The sequence below is a fragment of the Gymnodraco acuticeps genome, unplaced genomic scaffold (assembly GCF_902827175.1).
Source record: "Gymnodraco acuticeps unplaced genomic scaffold, fGymAcu1.1, whole genome shotgun sequence".
Lineage (NCBI taxonomy): Eukaryota > Metazoa > Chordata > Actinopteri > Perciformes > Bathydraconidae > Gymnodraco > Gymnodraco acuticeps.
The window spans coordinates 276616-296321 of NW_022990342.1; the positions used below are offsets into that span (position 1 = coordinate 276616).

Below are 19706 nucleotides of genomic sequence, written 5' to 3' on the forward strand. Positions count from 1 at the left end.
TGCTCGGACCCTGTACGTTTCCCCGCTGTGTGACGAATAAAGGCTTTCTGATTCTGATGTATTTGGTATGTGAGAGAGGGGTTTACCTGAAGAGACAAGTATGTTTTTGCATTCACAACAACCCCAGCATCTGGGCTATGCAGCGGTCCTCAACACAATGTTTTATCAGCTTTAATCACTCATCTGTTTGTATCTGAGACTGTTTCTGTGAAATCACGTGACCATAGATCATCCTGCCCCCTCCCCCTGTCTGGTATTTAAAACAGTTTCTCCTTCCGCCTCCTCGTCTTCAGAAAACAAGCAAACAGGTAAGAACACTTTAGGCAGAATCCTGAGAAATAGTGATTTGATTTAGAACTCAGATTTTTTTTTTAAAACTCAGAAAACCGTTCCAAAAACTGGCAGCTATCTTGTAATAATAACGTATAACAACCTGTTTCTTTGACTGTGCACTTACTGGGGGGTTTTATGGTCTGTCTAATGTTCTGTTTTAATATCTTGAAATCTGAGATTTGGACTTTCAAGAGCTACATTTGTGTGAAAAAAGTCAGATTTGTTTCCTCGCAATTCTAAGTAATTCAAGAAATACAACCACTTATACAATAAAACAATAAAGATCACTTCCTGCTTTCAAATTTCAAGGTCATTTAATCTGTAACATCACTGTTGATATGTTAAAATTCTACTACTGGCTGCTTATTCTTTTTGCACCCATTACCTGTTGTACCAATGTTGTAGTGCAACACTGTGCCACATACTGTACTTATATATATATCCCAGTAAATATACTAGTTGTCATAGAATATTTTAATCCAATCTCTGTTGTCTTTAACTTTTATGATAGAAGTTATTTCCTTGAAGTAGCTCGGAGAGGCCTCCCCCTCCTTCCTGTGGGGGAGGCCTCCCCTGCCTTCCTGTGGGGGAGGCCTCCCCTGCCTTCCTGTGGGGGAGGGTATTTCTTCTCGTCTATGCTTTTACGAGACAAAAATATGGAAGCAAACAAGAGACAGAAGTATTTGAATTTTATTTGACACCGAATTTATAGCATTGAAAATAATTACTTTGAAAAGCATGTATCTGAATGTTTTTGCTCCGAATTTACCTAAGTGAAATAACAATTTAAAAATTCAAGTTAAAAAAATTCGAATTTTCAAATTCAGATCCCAAAAATTCAAGTGAAAAGAATTCGACGTCAAAAAATTCGGTGTATAAAATTCGATGTCCAAAATTGCGATGCAGCATCATCCGGGCTACTCAGACAGTTTGACGGTTTGCAAAGTAACGTAACGATCACTTCGGTTAGATAAGTAAAGTAGACCATGCTACACTATACGAAATACTCTCTTACAAAAGCCCTGCATTTGAACATGTTAATGTTACTTTAGTAAAAGTATGCTAGTATAATTAGGATCCCTATTTAAACATAATTTCCTTGTCACTAAAGCATTGACTACGCTATTCATCATCCTTAAATGCAGGAATTAAGTTACATGTTCCGTTGTACAGCCACGATAAGGCTGTTTCTCAAGTGTGATGATAATACAATTAAAAGAGGCATTGGTAATAATATTAAAAACAACAATGTTTGGGTCGTTCGTCGGATAGGCGGTTAGCTGCAATAAATAACTCCAGTTCAACAAACCATATTACAATATCTAAGGGAGCGTTATTATCTTGAAATGTGACGTTCATATTTTAAAGATACACACATTTCATTGTGAGGTTGATTTAATATACACTAACTCTCTTCAACAATACGTTGACGTTAGCTAGTCTATTTTATGCTATAGTAGAGCATAGCGAATTTAAATGAACCTTAACAATGCATACAGTAACCTAACTAGCAAACTAGCTATCCAACGTACAAGGATGACCTTATTTTAGCAACCTCGCACAGAAGCCTTTTGGTATACAGTAGCATCCCACTTAATGTTTTACACTCTTGGATGCTACGCATAGCATTGTTAGCACAGATGGAGCTACGATTGCTCAAATGCTAACCCAACTCTAAACATTCATTAACGTTAGCTTAATAAAAACACCAGTAACATAACATAAAGTACGCAGGGTTGACTTACCGAAGAAACTGCATTCATGGACGGTCTGTTTCAACCGCAGATAAATCCTATATTTGCAGGACGAATAGTCCACCAGGAGCCAACACAACAAACACGGCCGAGTTCAAGTAGTGTTCTCCTCATGAGCTGAGCCGCTGTAGCATCACGGAGCCAATGGAGCTAACGGAGCTAGCAGAGAGGAGCTAGGAGCAGCAGTCCCGTTGTCATGAAGGGGGAATCTAACTATATACAGAATATGTTTTTGTGGATCCAGGCTAGAAACATGTTCATTTTCTGATGTTAAGTTGGACATTTTAACAAAGGGTCTACGGGAATTGCTCCCATCTGCATCCATCGCATACAGTTTGCAGCATTGGGCTTCACCGCACTGTCCCGGGGTTTGCCGCTTGGCTCTGATAGGCCAGAAGTGATTGCATTCGGACTCGATTGCTTATCCTGTCTGAGTAGCCCGGATGATGTTGCATCGCAATTTTTGACGTAGAATTGTATACACCAAATTTTTTTACATCGAATTTTAAACACCGAAATATTTGACGTAGAATTTTTTTCACTTGAATTTTTGGGATCTGAATTTGAACATTCGAATTTTTTTAACTTGAATTTTTACATTGTTATTTCACATAGGTAAATTCGGAGCAAAACAAATTCAGATACATGATTTTCAAAGTAATTATTTTCAATGCTATAAATTCGGTGTCTGATAAAATTCAAATACTTCTGTCTCTTGTTTGCTTCCATACAACAGTCCTTTGTCTCTGACATCTGGCATGCATTAAGGAAAAGCCCGCGCTTTTGTAAAGTCCCTCCCTTTCTATGTATCTTGCAGGGTGTTGCTTCTTTGTGACAGAGCTGGCTTGGTTTCGTCCCAACAGGGTGGAACTATACGGGCTCTCCGGCCGTTTGTTTGTTTGTTTGTACTTAAAATAAACTCTCAGTGCTTTGGCCAACGACGATCCAGTCTCCTTCATTGTTACTCAACATTGAAAGACAGAAGTTTTCCTCACACTAGTTACTATCTGGCCCTTTTAGTGTGGCTGGCCCAGATTTCCCTGATGTGTTTGGCCAGCCCCCCTGTCCCGCATAGTTGGATTTACATTATTGTGTAAACAGTCTCTCTGGTTTGCCGTTGAAATATATATTATTTTTCTTCCATCCAGAAAAACCTGCTTTCTAAAGCTCCTGCAACCAGTCACCATGGCAATGTGAGTAATACTAACGTTCCTCAAACAACAATGAAATGCTGCCTCACCACCTTACCTTATGTGCAAAGTGAAACTCTGAATCAATATACCCTTTGTTGCAGTCAGGATGGTGATGATGGATGATTTTATCTAAAACAAAACACATTATTAAAATACAGATCTTATAATATTTGTATAAAGGAGCAATTTTACTTTATCACTTACTTATACACTGCACTACTTATAATGCGTCTACAGTAGACATTTTTCCTCACAACATAAGATAAGAAAAGATAGGACTTTATTTATCACAAAGGAAATAGTTTTGCCAGGGTTACAGATATACAATAAACATAGAAGCATAATAATAAAACTGTACACAGTGCAGTAAAAAGAGCAATTAAATAACTACAAGAAACATAGACGGACAATCAAAAGGAATCTAGCAGGACAAATACAAAGCAGAATTTTTACTTTTGAACTACATTGCGTGCATGATATTAATTCTGGGAGTGAAAGTCCATGTTCAAACTCTCATTTAGTTTCTTTGTTCTGAAAGAAGGAAGTTACAGGCATGAAGGGAGGGGTTTTGTTATCCTGGGTAAGGGAGTGGTCTATACATGAGTGAAAGTCTAGGAGGTGCTGCATGTCGGTAATAGATTATGGTAACACTTTATATTAAGGTACACAAATTAGCCATCAACTAGTTGTTAACTAACATGCATATTAACAGTATATTGACTCTTTATTAGTCATTATAAAACACTTATTAATGCCTTATTCTACATGACCATATTCTACAAGTAATAAGCCATTAGTTGAGAGTGTTTCCTCAATAACCCTCTAATTAGTGCTGATTTATTACAAGTAAGGAAGTTGTTGTACATTAGTTTTGGTCTTAATATGCTCTGCTCAATATGGGCCTAATAAGGCAGTAGTACCATAAGAATAGCAATTCTCCCATAATAACACTTAACAAATATGATATATTCGTATGTAACATGACATGCAACTATAAGTGTTAAAGGTGACTAAATAACTCAAAATTAGGTATTTCTATCTAAGAACATGTTCCCTATTCTAAAGTGAAGTCTTGTTCATAACCAATAAGCTAGTAGTTTGACTCTAATTGACCTGAACAGGTTCCCTATTCTAAAGTTGCCTCCTCTTCACACTTTGTAAATACATTATAGCATACAACTACTGAAATTAACCTCAACAGCACATGAACAAAGTAGGCTCACGTTGAAATATGTGTACTCAGAGCCATATAATCTCTCTATATGGCGCTGGGTGTACTGTCTCAGTGTTAAAGGTGGGGTAGGTAAGTTTGAGAAACCAGCTCGAGATACACGTTTTGTTATATTCCATGGAATACTCTTAACATCCCGATAGCAATGAATATATTAAATGCTTTGACAAAAAATACATAAAAAAACTTCATCTGTGGAAGCCGTGGCGCTGTAAAAAGCACGACCAATCATCTGAGCCGGCCCGGCTAAAGTAACTGGATGGCCTACCTGCCTGTCAGCCTTCCATCTGTGCACAAACTTATCTCGTGCCCTCATTGGTCATGTGTGCGTTTGTGTGTGTTGGAGGAGGGGCTCTGTACGGAAGTCTGAAGGAAGTGGCAGATTTTTTCCGGCTGTTGTATTTTCAAATTCTAGCGCACTCGAGCTGATCTCTCCAAAATTACCTACCCCTAGGCCTGTTACGATAATTCATTTTGTTGGACGATAAATCTTCCTGGAAATTATTGCGATAAACGTTAATATTGCCGGCACTGTTGTAAGGCCATTTTAGACCACTGACATAATGATAATATATAATAATAATTCAAGTACATCCTTTCAAACATAACTTTTTATTGGACATTCAACATGGCAAATGAAATGTGAAATAATGTTAAAATATATAAATGATATATAATAAATAAAACAAATTAATTAAATTATAATAAATTAATTAAATCACACGCAACCAAAACAATTAATTAAATAGACTCAGGCTGGAAAACAGAGCTCTCTCTCTCTATCTATCTATATATATATATTATAAATATATAAATAAATATGAGCATACATTGTCTCACAAGCAAAAAAAACCTCCTTAAAACAACAGTCAAGTGTATAGTCCACTGTCAAAGACCCAGATGCCTCAGGCCATATCCAAATCTGTTTTTCAAAGTTTTCGAGCAAGGAACACCAACATGTTTGCATTGTCGGGCAAATGCATCTTTGATTGCAAACTGTCGGGAAGGTGGGGGCTCTCCATCTCCAGCTGCCGTGTTCGCTACCTGCTGGGAAAACAGAATGGGGTGGTTGTGTTTTAGGTGTAGTTTAAAATGCGTGGTATAGAGCAGTGGTTCCCAAACAGTGTGCCGCGACGATTTTGTGACAACCATACGTTATTATTGCAATATAGCCTACAACTACACAAAAATAATTATTTAATTTTTAATTTACTATATCAGTACTTTGTAGGTTTATATGTACGTAATCTGCGCAACTTGTGCGTCCACATCTCCACGTGCAGTGCTGCATAAACATGGCTGAGTCAGCGATAACTCTCGAGGGGTGGAGGTATGCCCATTATTATGAGTTCGTCCGAAGAATAGACAGGAATGTGACGGTGAGGTGCAAACTGTGTCCAGGCCAGAAGCTGTTATCCACTGCTGGAAACACCACGTGGTCAAACCTCAACAAGCACCTGCAAAGAACACATGCTAAGGTGAAGCTACCGCACACGCTATTTGTTGTTTGTTTATATCACGTATATCTTCTTCTCTGTCTTCCGGTTGTTGCCTGTTTTGAATGACAAATACACACTACCACCGCCTGCTGGTAAGGAAAGTTATTGCCACTCACGCATGCGCAGTTCGTACATGCTCGGCGAGTAAAGTAACGAGTAAAGTAACGAGTTACTTTATGTAGATAGTAACGAAGTAGTGTAATATATTACTTTTTTTTAAAAATAATATGTAATATATTAAAACATTTTAGTAACGACCCCATCTCTGGAGTTGGCGTTCTCTATTCTGATTTACATGAAGAACAACAGGAGGTCACGGCTCTCTGTTGAACAGGACTTGCGAGTGGCCCTCTCCTCAGTGCCACCAAGGATTACAAAATTCTGCGCGCCCCGACAGGCACATGTATCTCACTAATTTGTAAGTCGGCAAAAATATTTACAATAGCACAAGTTTCAATGCTGATTGCTGAAATGTTACATTTATAATGTGTAGTTCAGGACCATGGACAATGCAGCTTCTGTTAGGATCTGTCTGTGTTGGTGTTTTTTCTTGTCTTTTTCTATCTTTGGGTTTCCTGTTTTATTTTGTAAAGTGTTCACCCCCGTTTCCTGCCTCTTTGCTTTCTGTCTGTTTCCCTCCCCGATTACCCGATTGTGTTCACCTGGTATCTCTGTGTTTTCTCCTCCCTCCTCACCTGTCTCGTGTTTATGTGATTAGTCCTGGGTGTATTTAAGTTCTGGGTTTTCTGTCTCTCTTTGTCGGGTTGTCTTGTGTAAATGACCAGTTCATCGGTGAGTGTTCCGTTCTGTCTCTGTTTTTTTGTATACCAGTAGCCTTGAAATAAAGGAGTTATTTATTATAGTTCTGCATTTGGGTCCTGATTCCTGCTCACCGTAACATTACAACCCGACCATAAATATGGGCCCAGCAGATCCGTTCGAGCTGGAATTATTGAATTTTTCCTTTTTTCTGGCTAACTGCTCGGATCGATGGAAGAGAGCACCCGGAGTTCAGCAGCGAGAGGCGGTGTTATCAGAGGCGCGCCAGATGGCTAGAGAGAAACCAGGTTTGGTGAAATTCTTACCTGGCTGGATTTCAAAGATCCTCCCGGTGTGTGATTCCCGGCCTGCTAGCCCCAGGCATGCTAGCTCCCTGGCTCCCAATTCCCAACCTGGCACCATACGCCTTGGTGGGTTCCGCCTACACTCAACCCGTGCTTCTGCTCCAGTCCCTGCTCCTGTCCAGGAGTTGTATTCCGGAACTCGTCTGGCTTATGGAGGTCCACGGAGTATTCAGGCGGCTGCTAAGAGGAGTCGTCGCAAGGCCAGGCTAGCAGCCGGAGCAGCCACAATTCCGGCTCCAGAACCGGACCTTACAGTCATGTTTCCGGCTCCAGAACCGGACCTTACAGCCATGTTTCCGGCTCCAGAACCGGACCTTACAGCCATGTTTCCGGCTCCTGAACCGGACCTTACAGCCATGTTTCCGGCTCCAGAACCGGACCTTACAGCCATGTTTCCGGCTCCTGAACCGGACCTTACAGCCATGATTCTGGCTTCAGTACCGGCCCCAGTAGCCATGGTCCCGACTCCAGTTTCGGCTCCAGGACTGGCGTACCGGCCAACGCCAGCTCCCCGAGGCCTGTTGGCGTACCGGCCAACGCCAGCTCCCCGAGGCCTGTCGGCGTACCGGCCGACTCCAGCACCTCGTCTCCTGCTGGCTCCCCAGCCGACGCCAGCTCCCCGAGTCTTGTCGGCGTACCGGCCGACTCCAGCACCTCGTCTCCTGCTGGCTCTCCAGCCGACGCCAGCTCCCCGTGTCCTGTCGGCGTACCGACCGACACAAGTTCCTTCTCAAGACCCTTCTCAAGTCCCCTCTCAAGTCCCCTCTCGACTTCCCTCTCAAATTCCTTTTCAAGTCCCCTCTCAAGTCTCCTCTCCAGTTCCCTCTCGAGTTGCCTCTCAAGCTACTTCTCGAGTTCCCTCTCAAGTCTCCTCTCGAGTTCCCTCTCAAGTCATCTCTCGAGTCCCCGCTCGAGTTACCTCTCAAGTCACCTCTCGAGTCTCCTCTCGAGTTCCCTCTCGAGATTCCTCTCAAGTCACCTCTCCAGTCAACTCTCAAGTTTCCTCTCGAGTCCCATCTCAAGTCACCTCTCGAGTCACCTATCGAGTTCCCTCTCGAGTCACCTCTCGAGTCCCCTCTCGAGTTCCCTCTCGAGTCACCTCTCGAGTCCCCTCTCGAGTTCCCTCTCGAGTCACCTCTCGAGTCACCTCTCGAGTCACCTCTCGAGTTCCCTATCGAGTCCACTCTCAAGTCACCTCTCGAGTTCAATCTCAAGTCCCTCCTCTAGTCAATTCCCTTGTCTCATCTCTAATCCCATCTCTAGTCCCATCTCTTGTCCCATCTCCAGTCCCCTCTTTAGTCCCTCCTCTAGTCCCTCCTCGGGTCCCCTCTCTAGTTCCCCTCTCGAGTCCCCTCTCGAGTTCCCTTCTCTAGTCCTTTCCCTAGTCCCTCCTCAGGTCACTTCTCTAGTCCCATCTCCAGTTCCCTCTCGAGTCCCCTCTCCAGTTCCCTCTCGAGTTCCCTCCTCTAGTCTCTCCTCTAGTCTCTCCTTTAGTCCCTCCACTAGTCCCTCCTCGAGTCCCCTCTCTAGTTCCCCTCTCAAGTCCCCTCTCGAGGTTCCTCCTCTGGTTCCTCCTCTGGTCCCCTCAGGAGTCCCCTCTCTAGTTCGCCTCTCGAGTCTCCTCTCGAGTCCCCTCTCGAGTTCCCCCTTGGTTCCCCTCTCGAGTTCCCCCTTGAGTCACGTCTCAAGTCCCGACCCAATGTCCTGGTCCGTTGGAGGTTCCGCTGGGGGTCCTGCCAACTCCAAGTACTGTCCCGTTGGAGGCCCCGTCAACTACTCCTCTGCCGGGGGTCCTACCAATCCATGTACTGTCCCATTGGAGGTCCCGCCGACTACTCTCCTGCCGGGGGTCCTGCCAACCCTTTGTCCTGTCCCGTTGGAGGCCCCGCCGACTACTCTCCTGCCGGGGGTCCTGCGAACCCTTTGTCCTGTGCCGTTGGAGGCCTCGCCGACTACTCTTCTGTCGGGGGTCCTGCCAACCCTTTGTCCTGTCCCGTTGGAGGTCCCGCCGTCTACTCTCCTGCCGGGGGTCCTGCCAACCCTTTGTCCTGTCTCGTTGGAGGTCCCGCAGACTGCTCTTCTGCCGGGGGTCCTGCCAACTCCATGCCTTGTCCCATTGGAGGTCCCGCAGACTGCTCTTCTGCCGGGGGTCCTGCCAACCATATGTCCTGTCCCGTTGGGGGTCCCGCCGACTATTCTTCTGCCGGGGGTCCTGCCAACCCCATGTCCTGTGCCGTTGGAGGTCCCGCAGTCTGCTCTTCTGCCGGGGGTCCTGCCAACCTCATGTCCTGTCCCGTTGGGGGTCCCGCCGACTGCCCTCCTGCCGGGGGTTCTGCCAACCCTATGTCCTGTCCCGTTGGAGGTCCCGCCGACTGCGCTCCTGCCGGGGGTCCTGCCAATCCTGTGTCCTGTCCCGTTGGGGGTCCCGCCGACTGCCCTCCTGCCGGGGGTCCTGCCAACTCCTGGTCCTCTTCCGTGGGGGATCCTGCCGAGGCCTGTCCCACCAGCGCCGGTTCCTGTCCGGCCGACACCGGGTTCTGCCCGGCCTCCTGAGAGCCACGGTCTTCGCCCTCGAGCCCGGTCCCCTGAGAGTCGCGGTCCTCGCCCTCGGGCCCGGTCCACTGACTCTTCCTGCCGTTGCCTTCGCCCTCGGGCCCGGCCCCCTGACTCTTCCTGCTGCTGCCTTCGCCCCTCCATGGTCCTCACCTTGGACTCTGTCTTACCCCCGGGCCGTCCGCCCGAGTCCCCCTTTTTGGACTCTGCCTTGCCCCCGGGCCATCCGCCCGAGACCCCTTCCTGGTCCTCTGCCTTGCCCCCGGGCCGTCCGCCCGAATTCCCCTTTTTGGACTCTGCCTTGCCCCCGGGCCGTCCGCCCGAGACCCCTTCCTGGTCCTCTGCCCTGCCCCTGGGCGGTCAGTTCAGTCCCGTCCTCCTGACCCCCTCCACCCACCCTGGTGGCTTAGTGATGCGTCCCTCCTCCGGACCCCCTCCACCCACCCTGCTTGGGGTTTTGGACTTTTTTTGTTTTGGGACGTCTGGGATCCGTCCCTTGAGGGGGGGGGTACTGTTAGGATCTGTCTGTGTTGGTGTTTTTTCTTGTCTTTTTCTGTCTTTGGGTTTCCTGTTTTATTTTGTAAAGTGTTCACCCCCGTTTCCTGCCTCTTTGCTTTCTGTCTGTTTCCCTCCCCGATTACCCGATTGTGTTCACCTGGTATCTCTGTGTTTTCTCCTCCCTCCTCACCTGTCTCGTGTTTATGTGATTAGTCCTGGGTGTATTTAAGTTCTGGGTTTTCTGTCTCTCTTTGTCGGGTTGTCTTGTGTAAATGACCAGTTCATCGGTGAGTGTTCCGTTCTGTCTCTGTTTTTTTGTATACCAGTAGCCTTGAAATAAAGGAGTTATTTTCGTTAGTTCTGCATTTGGGTCCTGATTCCTGCTCACCGTAACAGCTTCCTTGCATTGACAGTTCTCTGTGCTGAATTTCTGCTGAGTTTCCTTTGCCTCATTTTTTATGTTGTGACCTGTCTGGTTTAAATGAGTGTGTTGCTGCTTTGATGAAGCCTAATTTGATAAAGTTTCAAATTAATTTCTGAAATATTTCGTTAATAAATATTTCATGAGTAATATAGTTGTCTGTCACATTTTATTTTGCATTAGTAAATAATTATGCACATTTACAGATATTTGACATGATATGAGTGATAACACGTGTTATAAGGGCTATTTTGCACAATAGGTGTGCCTTGAGATTTTTACTTGTCCTTTGGTGTGCCTTGGGCACAAAAAGTTTGGGAACCACTGGCATAGAGAACCACAGTGACGCATCCTAAAACCCGGAAGTAAGTTAGCATTTTTACCACTGCCGGTTCCTTCGACAAAAAGCAATGCAATTTCTCCATAGGGTTTTGGAAAATATCTGGAAATAAGGTCTGTGTTTGAGACACATTGAAGAGACGGATCACGTTTTGTTCTACGACATTAAATCCATCAGCAGTGACCCCGCTGGTGATTTCTGAAGAGTTTACGTGTCTGAAAAACGATGGTTGTTACCAAGTGGCTGAATAGGATTACAGAAGTTGTCGTGGACGTTGCACGTCATTACGCCGAACACGTGAACACTCCTCTAAGTTAGTTTCTGTTCTGCTTGAAAGCAAGTCCCTGCCTCCTGCAAACTGTTCAAACAAAAGCTTCAACTCGTACCATTTAGAATCTGTAGTTTGAATATGGATCTGAAGTTGGCGTGACGTTGAAGCAGCGACCCTGCTGTAGCTCCTTTATAGCATAACGTTAGCATTTTGCTTCTTGCGATTAGATTTATAATTCGAAAATGATAAAAGTAGGGTAGACATGTGGAGATTATCCGGCTGAACAAAACGTGATCCGTCTCTTAAATGTGTGTCAACCACAGACCTTATTTCCAGCTATTTTCCTAAATCCTATGGAGAAATTGCATTGCTTTTTGACGAAGGAACCGGAAGGACTTTACTTCCGGGTTTTAGGATGCGTCACTGCGGTTCTCTATTGCCTGCTTTTGTCGCTACCTTTTTTAAACAAATGCGACACACCGCCCGGCTCATTCAAGTCTGTAGGTTCGCCTCGTTGATTTGGCTTAAATCCAAAATACTGCCACACCGGAGAATTGAGATGTGCAGTTAGGTTTTGTAACCAATTCCATTTCACTTTAAATTCCCCGCGAGTAAGTCACACGTTGTCTCCCGCTTGTCGCTATATTATTAATTTGGCTGCTGCACGTGCACACGGAGTGTCCTGACCTGGCTGTGTGTCAGCCCCGCCCCTCACAGCGCGCGTGGCCAGCAGCCACAGCGCTCCTGGCTAAAATGCTGGTCACATCCTTATGTAAACGCAGCCGTGGCGTTATGGGTGGGTCTACTGGGCCTGGGCCAAGCCCCCAGGAAGTGTGCCGGACTCAGATGAAAATATTCGTGGTGGCCAAACGGCGGTACTACACTTCCGTTTGGTTGCCAGGCCCGGAAACACTTTTTCCCATTGACTTATGGGAAAAGAGTGGTGTGTAAATCGTTGGATAATTTTTTTTAAACTAAATAAACTACCCAGTATGAACACTTGTATAGCCCTTATTAAAAACATTCGTTCCTCAAGTTGTAAAAATTAGCTAATAACGTTATTCTGAGAGTTATTTCCCTCTGCATTATGAACGCGCATCTAACCCACAGGACCGCGCCGCCCGGCACGTTCATGTTACGTGTTCAGCATGGTCCAGACCAATCAGAGCACACTGTGCTCACAGGGAGGGTGGGGGCTGGAGCTATTGGAGCTACAACGAGCCGTTAAAGGCAGAGAGTGAAATTCAGTGAATACACGTAGTTTACAGAGATGCTGTTTGAGAAACCAATGTGAGTTGCGTTTATCTTTACCCATGGATGCATAATAAGAACGGACCCATATCGTCTTACTGCCATCCCACGGAGCTGTAATAATGGATATATTGCACATGTTTGCTGTAATTCATTATTATACTACATGGGCAGTATGATTAAATCTTGTACCGTAAATGTTGTATTAAATAAAGTTAATATTACCGACGTTATTAACGTCCCTGTAGCTTCGTATTGCACTGTGTATATATATATATATATATATATATACAGTGCAATAATTATTTCATGCTAAATGAAGCTCTGTTACTTGGATATCACTAGATCTTGTTACAGCGTAATATAAGCACATAACGATTGATGTTACATTAGCATAATTAATAGCTAGCCGCTAGCTGCCGCCTGTTAATATCAAATCCATCATAATAACAAATCATTACCATGCTGTCATGAACGCACGGTGCTGTTACGTGTACGCAAATTGACGTGCTTGATGTGAACGAGCATTTTGGTTAAAGTTGCGCATGCTCTATGAGTGCACATACGGGTACTTCTCAGGCATGCCGGTAATCTGTGACGTTTCGCTCTCTCAAAAGTTGGGCCATTTTATCATCATGCTCTAATGAGCAACTCTCATAGGAATGAATGAGGCCCCGCCTCCCACGCTGTATCCAGTTCTTATTATACATCCATGGCCTGGGCCCACCCATTCATTGATCAAAAATGACTGGGCGAAAATATAGTTTCCAACATTTTTGATCAAAATTAACAATAAAATAAGAGCAAACATGTGTTTCCCTTTCAAAAAATAATAAAATTAAAAGCAACATTAATTAACGTAATCAGGCCGAACTCATAGTCGAAGCGCGGGAGCAAACACATCGTAGACCGTCTCGCGGCTGCGCGCAGACAAAGGAGGACAGACACAAGAAATATACCGCACTCACTAACGATGTCACAACAATCGTTGTTCAGGTTTTTTTTAAAGAGCAAGAACAGAGTCGCCGCCGTCGGAACCACCACACTCATCATCCTCACAGCAGGTGCCGCCTCAGAGAGACGAGAGTGTGTTTAATGTTGTGCCCCCCGCTGAGTTCCCTCTGCGGGACGTAGCACCCGTTGCAGGTTCAAACCCCACTGCAGTCAGCATGTCGTTGTGTCCCTGAGACACTTCACCCCAAAGTGCTCCTGTGGGGATTGCCCACAGTATTGAGTATGTGAGTCGCTTTGGATAAAAGCGTCTAACAAGTGACGTGTAATGTAATGTAGTATGGCTAACGCTAGAATGTATGCTAACGCTACTGTGTATGCTAACGCTAGCGTGCATGCTAACGCATTTTCTCATTGTGTTTAAACATCTCCAAATGTCATCACATAAACACAATACATGTTACTAATCCTTACAGTGTAAGGCTTACGTTTACACTTACAGTCATTGCTTTCTGACGGACTTGACCCTTTTACTCTTCAGGTTGAATAGGGAAAATTAGTAGCAGTGTAGGCTACTCATGGATGTCTACTGCCATGCTATTCAGTTCACTTTCTCCTACTTCCTGTACCCGGTTTCCTGTCTAACTTTCAGTACACATTTGACAAAAATATAAATGTGCAAATATGAAACATACAGGTCAATATCACCTTGCTATTGGTAGCTGAACTCTCAATACCCCAAAATATATTCTAAGATATAAATACCTCATTTTGAGTTATTTAGACACAATTAACACTTATAGTTTCATGTCTTGTTACATAAGAACAGATCATATTTGTTAAAGGTCCCATGTCATGCTTTTCCGGTTATTACCCGTCCCCTTGTGTGTTATGAAGGTTTTTATGCATGTAAACGGTCTGCAGAGTCACAAACCCTCAAAGTACACCCTGTTTCATTTCATTTCATTTCAAACCTTTATTTAACCAGGTGAATCCCATTGAGATCATTGATCTCTCTTTCAAGGGAGACCTGCTGCAAGTAAAACTCTTAACGGCCCTGTCCACACTACAGCTTCAAAAAAAGCTTGGAGCTGGGCGTGTGGGAAGCTCGACCAACAACCAATCACATGAATCTCCCGCCCCTGACACACAAGCAGCGGTTTGATTGGCTAGAGCTTGTACTGGCATATGATTTGATTGGCCTGGCTCTGCTTCCCACAATGCAGTTCGGCGAAAAGTGACGTCACCCCATTCAAAGTGAGTGGGCAGACGCGTTGGAAACCGTTTTTGAAGCTGTCGAAGCTGTAGTGTGGGGTCGTAACCAGAGATGGGGTCGTTACTAAAAAAAAGTAATATATTACATATTACATATTACTTTTTAAAAAAGTAATATATTACACTACTTCGTTACTCTCTACATAAAGTAACTCGTTACTTTACTCGTTACTTTACTCGCAGGGCCGGCCCGCCCCTCCCTACAGGCAGATCACGCAGACTGCGGCGCACCTACAGTGTAAGCGAGCCACAGTTTTGCCTCTGCGAGACTCCACTTGCCCCCCAATTACTATTGCATTAAGGAAGACATAACACAAGTCTTTCTTTATGCTCTAAAATAGGCTACCAGCCACACAACAAGCTAACAGTCTGTGAAACGTCAAGACACTAATGAATTAAACCAGTTCAAGACGCATTATTCTTATCATTCTTTATGAGCGCAGTAACGGTAAGGTATCTAATTACTTATTTATTTAGTATTCCATAACTTAGTAACAGAGATGGTCAAACTAAAGTGGTAGAGACATGGCAGAATTCCTACAATGAAGCGGGACATTGAACTGTTCACCCGTGAGAGGGCAATCAAGAAAAGAGAGCGAGCGGCCCCGTTAAGGGAGTTTACAGATGAGAAGACTCAGCCATGTTTATGCAGCACTGCACGTGGAGATGTGGTCTCGCAAGTTGCGCAGATTACATAGGCCTACATGTATATAAACCGATATAAACCTGCGGCGGAAACCCCTCTTGTCTGTCAGTGAGTGTGATTATTTTATAAAAGTAACGAAGTAACGCGTGCCGGGGCAATGTTAGTAACTGTAGTGTAATTACTCAATTATAAAAGTAACGCGTTACACTACTCGTTACCGAAAAAAGTAATATTATTACTCTGGCCGTAACACAGAAAATACCTGTCTATGCTGCCCCAGAACGCCTCGTTGGAGATTTCTCTTTTTCTTCCTGGGTACAGTGACGTGACCATACCCAAATGGACCCATTGGTCCAAATGGACCAATCCTTGGAGCTCCTCACACACACACACTTTCTCAGCGACAAAACTGTGACGCGCTGGGGGGGTTGCTAGTGGAGCCTCGCAGCGGCAAATCTGTGGAGTGCTTACACTGTAGGTGTGCCGTGTTTGGGGGTGCTGGTGCGAGTGCTAGTGGAGCCTCGCAGATGGGGGTGCTGCAGCCCCCTCAGCAAAACTCATGTACAACAACTTCCTTACTTGCAATAAATAAGCACTAATTAGAGGGTTATTGAGGAAAAACTCTCAACTAATGGCTTATTACTTGTAGAATATGGTCATGTAGAATACGGCATTAATACGTTTTTTATGATGACTAATAAAGAGTCAATATACTGTTAATATGCATGTTAATTAAGAACTAGTTGATGGTGAATGTGTGTACCTCAATATAAAGTGTTACCCCAGAAATTAATCATATTGAAGGATTGTTGGTGGATTTAGGTATACACACACACACTAAACTGCTTCACTCTGAGTTGATATTAAGTTAATACCATTCAGTAGCTTTTGAGCTAATGTCTTTACTTTTGTACGTAGGAACACCTCATCCAAATATGACAACATCAACTACAAGACCGTTCAGATCCAATCAGGACCTCCCTCTGTCTACCAACTGATAACAAAACCTGGGCAAATTGGCATAATAAGAAAACTGACTCTTGGTGAGAAAGATCCAACAAGGAGAAACAAAACCATCTTGCTTGTGGGCGAGACAGGCTCAGGAAAATCCACTCTGATCAATTTTCTGATCAACTACGCCATGGGAGTGGAGTTCGAACAAGATGTCTGGTATCAGATCGTACAGGACGAGAAGAAAAGTCAGTCAGAAAGTCAGACTTCAGACGTGACGGTGTACGAGGTCTTTGGTCTGGAAGATACATCTCTGCCCTTCTCTCTGACCATCATTGATACGCCTGGATTTGGACATACGGAAGGAACTGAACAAGATGTCCGCGTCAGCGAAAAACTTTTGGACTTGTTCCGCTCAAGGGACGGAGTTCACGAGATCGATGCAGTATGTCTGGTGGTGAAAGCAACAGACTGTCGACTGAGTGACCACCTGAAGTACGTCTTTGATTCAGTTGTTTCTCTGTTTGGGAAAGACATAGAGAGAAACATTGTAGCCCTCATCACAAACTCACAGTTCTTCAACCCTGATAATGTTCTAGACGCCCTGAAAGATGCGCATATCATGTGTGCAAAAGACAAGGATAATCAGCCTGTTCATTTCCTATTTAATAACGCCCAGAAAACAGAGAAAAATAAGAAAAATGAACCTGCTCTGAAGTATGCTTGGGACTCAACAAAGGAGCAGATGAGTCAATTCGCAGATTTTCTGGAAAGCACCAAACCTCAGGACCTGACAACGACAGTGGAAGTGCTGAATGCACGGATCAGACTGAAAGCCTGTATCCACAACCTGCAAGAGAGGATTGAGTTTATTGAGAAGAAACAGAGAGTGATCCAACAGACTCATGAAGCCCTGAAGATACAAGAACAAGACATGACAGATAACAAGGACTTTGAGGTAGAGTTTGATGAGGTCTTCAAATGTAAAGTAGCGATCAGTGAGAAACGATGGTGGGCGTTGGGGTTAAACTATGGAGGAGCTATCTGCTGTGAAGTCTGTAAGGAAAACTGTCACCATCCATGCACACTGGCCTGGTATCCAAAACACTGCGAGGTCCTGCAAAACAAATGCACTGAATGCAACATAAAGTGTAAAGTACCAGGCCATAAGAAGGAGCTCTACTGCACCGTGTGTACTGGGAAGTGTCACGTATCCAAACATGTGAAAGAAAAGCAATGCACTGAATGTGAGGCTGAGTGCAGCGATCCAACTCATCAGAAAACACCCTGGAAATATGTGAGCAAGACACGGAAAGTTAAGACGACCATACAAGAGATGAAAAACATGTATGAAAAGGGTAAAAAAGAAAGTGAGAAGAAAACGAGCCTCTTGGAAACTCTTCAGGAGAACATAGAAGACCTTCAGGAGGAAAAAGATCAGTGGCTGGAAGAGTCTTTCGGACATGTGGTCAAACTGGATAAGACCGCCCTGCAGGTGCATTCGATGTCCACTCAGGTGCACCTGGACTTCCTGATTAAGAAGATGAATGAGAAGCGAGACACGGAGAAGGTCAAGAAACTGGAGGAGATGCAAAGTAAAATGGAGAAAGATAAAATAGTCCATCACAAGAGGCGCTATGTTCCCAGTATAGAATTTGATAACCCTTTTACATTTTAAATGTGTATTTCCTGGAAACAGCAACCTTTGTGGTTTAATATTTAATAACCACTCTATACTTCACTGTGCACATTAAGGCCAAATCATACTTTCCATTCCTTTGTGACTCTAAGTGTTCGATCGCCATGTCTGAGAGGGTCCACATGCAGCATGAAACAATGAATTTGTGAATACGAGGACACCGTTTGTTGGCTAACGTGTTGACTATATGCTCTTCTAGCTGGTTTCCAAGAAGTCAAAAGTTAACAAACTGAATGATTGTTAGGAAGAGAGGTTGACATGCCATCACCAGCATGAATATGATTTACCTTTAAAGGATGAAGACAGACAAACTGCGTTGAACTGACAAACAAAAAAACGTGGATTGATGATGGAACATTTGTAAAATTGACCAATACAGACTCTCAATTGTTGCTCTGGTTTGAACCCCCCCCCCCCCCCCCCCCCCCCTGCTGTTTAATCAACAGCTCCCTCCCTCCAAACATAGGGAACGTAAACAAATGCATGATTTTATGACCTTTTTCTTTTTATGTTAAGTAGATGTTGCACTGTTGGAGGAGAGTTAAGAAGTTCAATACTAAAAGTAAGCATTAGCTATTTTGCATTAGACCAGAGGTGGGAGAAGTACTCAGATCTTGTACTTGAGTAAAAGTAGAAGTACTCGGATCTTGTACTTGAGTAAAAGGAGAAGTACTCAGATCTTGTACTTGAGTAAAAGTAGAAGTACTCAGATCTTATACTTGAGTAAAAGTAGAAGTACTCAGATCTTATACTTGAGTAAAAGTAGAAGTACTCAGACCTTGTACTTGAGTAAAAGTAGAAGTACTCAGATCTTGTACTTGAGTAAAAGTAGAAGTACTCAGATCTTGTACTTGAGTTAAAGGAGAAGTACTCAGATCTTGTACTTGAGTAAAAGTAGAAGTACTCGGATCTTGTACTTGAGTAAAAGGAGAAGTACTCAGATCTTGTACTTGAGTAAAAGTAGAAGTACTCAGATCTTATACTTGAGTAAAAGTAGAAGTATTCAGATCTTATACTTGAGTAAAAGTAGAAGTACTCAGACCTTGTACTTGAGTAAAAGTAGAAGTACTCAGATCTTGTACTTGAGTAAAAGTAGAAGTACTCAGATCTTGTACTTGAGTTAAAGGAGAAGTACTCAGATCTTGTACTTGAGTAAAAGTAGAAGTACTCAGATCTTGTACTTGAGTAAAAGTAGAAGTACTGCAGTGACTAAAGAGTTTCCTTTAGGCAGTTTGTATTATAACTTGTTAGCTATTCATTCTTAGTTGCCTATATTTTCAGACTTGAGTATTGTTGGTTGAGTTCAGCTTTTTTTTGCTGCATCATTTATACATTTTTAACATTTCTTTGCATAGAATGCTGATGTTTGTGATTTTTCAAACTATCTATGATGACTTAAAATCACACCAATAATATATTGTATGACATGTTTAAGTGAGGACAACTTTGAAATAAAAGTCCTGTTTTTTGCATTTATACCTTTTAGATATTCATCATTGATTTTGCTTTACAATGTATTCATTGTAATCATTTTAAATCATTTGTGACTGCATATTATTGTTAAATAAATAACAATAGTGGAAACCCATGACTTCCCCTTCCCTCCAGCTTGTGTTCAGGCTGGTCTTCCACCTGGTGGTTTTCCGCCTGAACTGCATCTGCACTTTCATCCTGGAGTCTTTGACAGAGGGCCAGGTAAAACACTTTGTTTAAAAT

At 43.7% G+C, this 19706-nt stretch overlaps 1 protein-coding gene across 1 annotated transcript; it reads left to right on the forward strand.

Annotated features, from left to right (window-relative positions):
* Nucleotides 1–261: 261 nt before the first annotated feature.
* LOC117550999 lies at nt 262–18395 on the forward strand. The gene is made up of 3 exons (XM_034223651.1): nt 262–308; nt 3236–3280; nt 16259–18395. The coding sequence occupies exons 2-3, from the start codon at nt 3273–3275 to the stop codon at nt 17967–17969; spliced, it is 1719 nt and encodes a 572-aa protein (XP_034079542.1). The 5' UTR covers nt 262–308; nt 3236–3272; the 3' UTR covers nt 17970–18395.
* Nucleotides 18396–19706: the final 1311 nt, after the last annotated feature.